We start from the raw sequence: 5,402 nt of genomic DNA, 5'->3' as shown, positions 1-5,402 counted from the left end.
AAATAAACAAATAAAAAAAATCAGCCACGTTCTTTTTCTTTTCATTCTAATTATTTCTGATTTTTACGAGATTTCACTTTTCAGAACTTCCCCTTTTCTTCTAACTTAGGAAGCCCAATCGTTAAACGCCGGCGAACAGAAACTCCGGTAAGCTTTCCGTTTCTTCTCTGACATCGAACCGAGCCAAGGGTATATTCCCTTTTCTGTTGTTGTGATTTGATTTTATCATTTAATTAGAAACTTCTTTTACTTTTTGTAATTTGATTTTACATTTGTAGTTTCCTTTTGATTCAGTTCATGTGAAATTGTCTGAAGTTTGCGGTTGGATTTCAAATTCGTTCAGTTTTGCGGTTATACTTTCATTTTTGTTGATTTTTGGACTAAAACTAATGAAAATCACTAAATTGGTCAATCACATTAACAAATTGTTCCATGAAATATTCTAATCCTGTTAATTTTTTTTTATTTATAAATCAATGAAATGGAATGTGCAGTAGCAAAATTCCATATTTAAATAGAGTGAAAGTATAAATTTGACTCTAATCAGAAGTACCAAATTCCTCAACGATGAACAGTTTCAAATCAGTAAGCCTTGGCAAGCAATTTTTTGTATTAGACTTTATACTTGATGCACGGGATGGAATTTAAATATGGATTTGGGAAATGGAATAATGGGATTTCTTTTGTCAATGTTTAAATCTTCAATAATGGCATAATGGGATTGAAGATAGAGATGAGACAAAATTTATGCTGGGAAGTGACAAAATTGAGGGCTATATTAGTGTGGGTGTGCTTTTGTTTCACAAATGAAGATTTTTTTTTTTATTTGAAATTCTATTTTTAGTTTTATAATTTTGTTTTGCCATTTGAGTTTGACTTACTTTGATATATGAATCCAGCTTCTGGCCCTAACGCATTTTTATTTGATTGCATCATTGTACTGATAGTTTCTACATTCTAGTCTTCTTTTCTTTGTCTGCAGGACCTTCAAGTTTTGGCATCATTAACAGCAAATTCCATTAATCTGTCTGAAGTCTGAACGTATTCAGTATGAAGTTCTTAGAATACACTCCGCTTGACCGGTAATTTTCAATTATCCGTCTGAACATATTCTGTATGAAGTTCTTAGAGTATACTCTGCGTGACTGGTAATTTTCAATTATTAGAAAATGGAATGGTAACAAATTTTCCTCACCCTTCTTAGATCCATGATCTTTGTCTGCCTTTTGATTTAAAGTCTGACTTAATTTGTATCTTATTTTATAGAATAAATGATTTCTTGAGTGAATTAAACCTCGGTGAGCGTACCATCAAAGGAAGACTTGAAGCATACTCTTGTAAGTTCAACTACATAAGTTGTCCCAAACATTTGGAGATGTTGGTTCAAACTCAATTTTTTCATGCTTCTAGGCAAACACACAGGAACAGATAAAAAACTATCTCTCAGTTTGGAGAATGAGGTTTGAGAACATTCAACATATCATGTTTTTGGCTCCATTTTCTTTAGAATTTTGGTTTCTGATGCTTGTTTCATATCAGATCCTTGACTATCTGGGGAAATCCTCAGATACTGACTCCTCCTCACCAGTTGAATTCCTGTTGAGTAGATCAAGGTTGTAAATATTATATTCAGTTTTAGGTAGTTTGATTTATGTTCATTCATGACTTTTGACCAGATTTTTATTGTGCATTTCAGTCGGAAGACATTGATTTATCTGGTGCTTACCCTCTATCACATGTATCCTGATTATGACTTAAGGTATCTCTGTATATGTTTCATCAGCACATTTTCATTTCAAAGAGAGTTTAAAAGGAGGATTATGGGGTAATGCCACTGTCAGCTTATTTGGCGACTTGACAACCCACTATATAATCCTCCTTTTATTGCAATGGGAGTGTTGTCAAAAGGTTTTGACAGACAGTTCAGCATACTGTCGCTCTTGGAGGAGCTGAGAGTTCAATTCTCTCCATTTCCCAAATCTAATTCTTCTGGTTATACGGGTTTGATTGTGTCTGATTCAAGTCTTATTTGTTCTATTGAATGCTTTATACTGACATTCATGTGTGTCTTATATGGTTCTCTTATATTATGATATTGCATGTGCTGATGTGGTTCCAGTGCAGTTAAAGCACACCAGTTCTTAACAGAGGAAAGCTGGGATACCTTTAAACAGATTTTTGATACCAACATGCTTGAAGCGTCAAAGGTATTGGCATAAGTATTCATTTATTCTCTTGACATTGGATATCAAAAGATTATTGGGCACATTTGTGAGAGAAGGAATATGCATTTCCTCTAAAAGTAACTTGCAGATACTCTTGTTGCACTCTCCTATCTCCTGTTCTTGTGGTATTTATGCTGGTCATGAATATAACTTAAGTGATTTTAGTCTAGAATTTGCATGTTCATCAGTTTTTTTGGGAGTTAATCAGACTCATGAAACTTTGGGCCAATGGTGTGTTGTGCTCATGTCATTCGGGGTGAAAGAGATGGATTTGGGGGAAGATGCTGATGCTGTTGATAGTGGTTTGTAGTATGTGAGAAGAGCGATAGCTAGTATTCATTCAATTGTGGTATGTTTTATCCTTAAATAAGTCACTGTGCCTGGCATTTAAGTTTCCTGCTTCACATCATTGACAGGAATGGATCGAGGCATATGGGGGCAGTTCACTCCTCGAAACGATTTATAAGCCTCTAGATGAGGTGAGTGTAAGTTCGAAATGACTAAATGCAAGTCTCAGCAGCTGGAAATTTTAAATACCCGGTTATGCAGGTTGTGAAACTCTCGGAGTGCGAAATTTATAGTTATAATCCAGACTCTGATGCAGATCCCTTTCTGGAGAAAGGGGCAATGTAAGTGTGTATTATATTAATACTTTAGTGAGTTGTCAGTGGGCCATGATTGTTCAGTAACTGTTGTGGAGTTATATTTTCAGATGGTCATTCAGTTTCTTCTTCTACAATAGGAAACTAAAGCGTGTAGTGAGTTCAAGCTTTTGCTGCTTAAGGTGGGTCTAATTGTATTCTGTGATATTTATAGTTATGTACAAGCTTCATGATTATCTTTAAGCCTCATTACCATATATTGTCTCTTGCAGTAACTTGGTGGCTGATGGTTTTGCTGCTGACAACTTGTGTTACGAGGAAGATGGTGAAATATTTGATAACATGGATATATGATCACTTACATACTGCTTGTACAATGTGTCAATACCTTTTGACATCAGGCTGCACTTAGTTATGTTCTGTAGCATATTTTCTACTTTGCTGTGTATATGTAGTTTATGTTACCCAGACTCAGATGCGTTCTACCTGAATATGTTGTCTTTAAGTGTTTTCTTATGTTTGGAGGATTACGTCTTTCTATATCAATGGTAGAACAGGACCAATGTCGGGCGTGGTATTTTAAGAAAATAAAGAATCCCAAGCAACATAGCATGTTATGCTATGTAATGTGAGTCAAATTTGAGTTTAGGTAGGTGAAGATGTGGAAGACATTTCTTACATACTCTTCGCTCCTTTGTTAGATATGATAAATCTTTTTTTCTAAAATTTGGAACAGTAGCTGATTGTTGGCTTTTGGCAGGAGGATGTGGGTTAAGCGCATTTATTCTTCTATTTAAGGGTGGAAAGAGGTTATAAGTAATTTTAGGCATTATATAAATATATATATATATAGTTTACCTCGCCATCTTAACATTTTGTGATACTCAATGCATTATGAGAACGTTGAACAGGCAGCATATAGTGAGATACTAATACCACAGGTTAAGTATATGTGGACATCATTGATACAGATATTCAAGGATACATCGCATAAGCCACATGACACATGCGTCCATGATTTTGGAGATTACTTCATCAGGTGTAAGCCCAAACTGATCTGCAAATATCATAAAGGAGCCTTCCTCGGGTGTTAGGACACAGTTCAGCAGCAGAGGAATCAACCAGCTGGAAATTACATGTATTATATATAAACAACATATTATGGTTCTGATATACACTCGTTAATATATTATCCCAAGCATTAAAAAAGCCCCAAACTTGCCAAATCGCTGCTTTACCTCAGGACCGTTGAGATTAATGTCCTTCAAGGACTCCATCGCCCGATTGTTCCATTCAGTGCTTCAACCCATATTAGTTCTGAAAAGAGTAATCTAGATGCAAATTTTTTACTAGATTTAATTTTAAAAATTCTAATTTCATTCTATTTGGAAAGGTTATAAAGTAATAGTTGGCCAGAAATAATCCTCTTTTGGAAACAATCTTTTTATACTACTTGTCACGATACATATATTTGTGTATATGATAGTTGACCAACATGCATAAAAATTTATGTAACAAATATCTTTATCGGAAAGTTATGTAAGAATCAAATGATGCTTTACTTGAAATGGTAATGTTAAAAGATTCAAAATTTATGATTCAAATTTTACTGTGTAAATCTTTTTGATTTATAAAAATATAAAAAGATAAATACACGCTAATAATAATAATTTAACGACTTTGTAAAAAGAATTATTTTTTAATTATTTTTCAATTGAGTTAGTTTCTGATTAACTCGTGGCACAAACTCAATCAAAGTATACTAGAGACAATTGGTTGTGATTTCTTAAAATTGGATTGTCGGCGCCAAAATTTACACCCTAAAAAAAAGAGCAAATTTTAGGCTAATAAGTCTAAAAAGCCCTTAAGAAAAATTAAACAAATAAACAATTAGACCTCTTGTCTTAATTCGCATTAGATTGAGCCCTTAACATTTCATTAACGGAAGTCGTCTTTGACCACATTGACTATCAAAATCAGTTGACATCACAAATAGAATCTATGAGATGATGATACGTGGCCACAAAAATTTAATTTTCATTTTTAAATGAAAATTGTTGGGATTAGAGCCGTCCAGTGCTGGTGTTTAAACAACCTATTTAAACAACTACCCAAACAGACTTTCAAGACATTGTAAGTGTTATTAGATGATGGCATTTTTTACTTGGAACTACATAATTGTTTTCTCCTTAAGCATAAGAATATCATGACGAGTTTTATTTTATTTTAAACTATAATAGCTCGATTTTCAATGGTGTAAGAAACGGTGGTTTTGGGACCACAACTCCGACAAGAGAGTCAGTAAATATTATTAATTTAATGTTTATGAATATTTAGTAAAGTCATTTTAAATTTTAGTTAAGAAATTTAAATGTTTGAATCATTAATTAAGTAAATAGGACTAAACTGTAAAAGCTACAAAAGTAGAGTTCTATTAACTAATTGTATCTATCAACCAAGGAAAATGGATTAGGTGGACTCAAAATGGTGATTACACCATATCAAAAAATGGCGGACGGTTGGGTCACCTACTTTAGATATTTGAGTGGTTAAAATTTTTCTTTTGATTAAAAAT

The 5,402-nt window shown here is 33.5% G+C and overlaps 1 protein-coding gene across 2 annotated transcripts; it reads left to right on the top strand.

Moving 5' to 3' along the window:
• LOC108477412 (uncharacterized) lies at positions 1–3,553 on the top strand. Of its 2 annotated transcripts, none has more exons than XM_017779951.2 (11): positions 1–147; positions 962–1,082; positions 1,267–1,337; positions 1,411–1,460; positions 1,540–1,613; positions 1,697–1,759; positions 2,120–2,207; positions 2,642–2,704; positions 2,775–2,854; positions 2,938–3,009; positions 3,100–3,553. In XM_017779951.2, exons 2-11 carry the CDS (start codon positions 1,051–1,053, stop codon positions 3,179–3,181), a joined length of 675 nt encoding a protein of 224 aa, XP_017635440.1. In that variant the 5' UTR covers positions 1–147; positions 962–1,050; the 3' UTR covers positions 3,182–3,553. The 2 variants fall into 2 exon arrangements, with proteins under 2 accessions (XP_017635440.1, XP_017635441.1); XM_017779952.2 differs by having other exon boundaries at positions 20–147; positions 983–1,082.
• The last annotated feature ends 1,849 nt before the right edge of the window (positions 3,554–5,402 follow it).

Source organism: Gossypium arboreum, chromosome 12 (assembly GCF_025698485.1).
Source record: "Gossypium arboreum isolate Shixiya-1 chromosome 12, ASM2569848v2, whole genome shotgun sequence".
Taxonomy (NCBI): domain Eukaryota; kingdom Viridiplantae; phylum Streptophyta; class Magnoliopsida; order Malvales; family Malvaceae; genus Gossypium; species Gossypium arboreum.
The sequence above is the reverse complement of the archived record's forward strand: the minus strand, read 5'-3'. Positions and strand labels throughout refer to the sequence as shown.

Coding starts and splice junctions, on each gene's coding strand:
- LOC108477412 (XM_017779951.2), top strand. CDS start 1,051: ATGAAGTTCTTAGAATACACTCCGCTTGACCG. Junction 2,208..2,641: donor ACATGCTTGAAGCGTCAAAG/GTATTGGCATAA, acceptor CATCATTGACAG/GAATGGATCGAGGCATATGG. Junction 2,855..2,937: donor TTTCTGGAGAAAGGGGCAAT/GTAAGTGTGTAT, acceptor TTATATTTTCAG/ATGGTCATTCAGTTTCTTCT.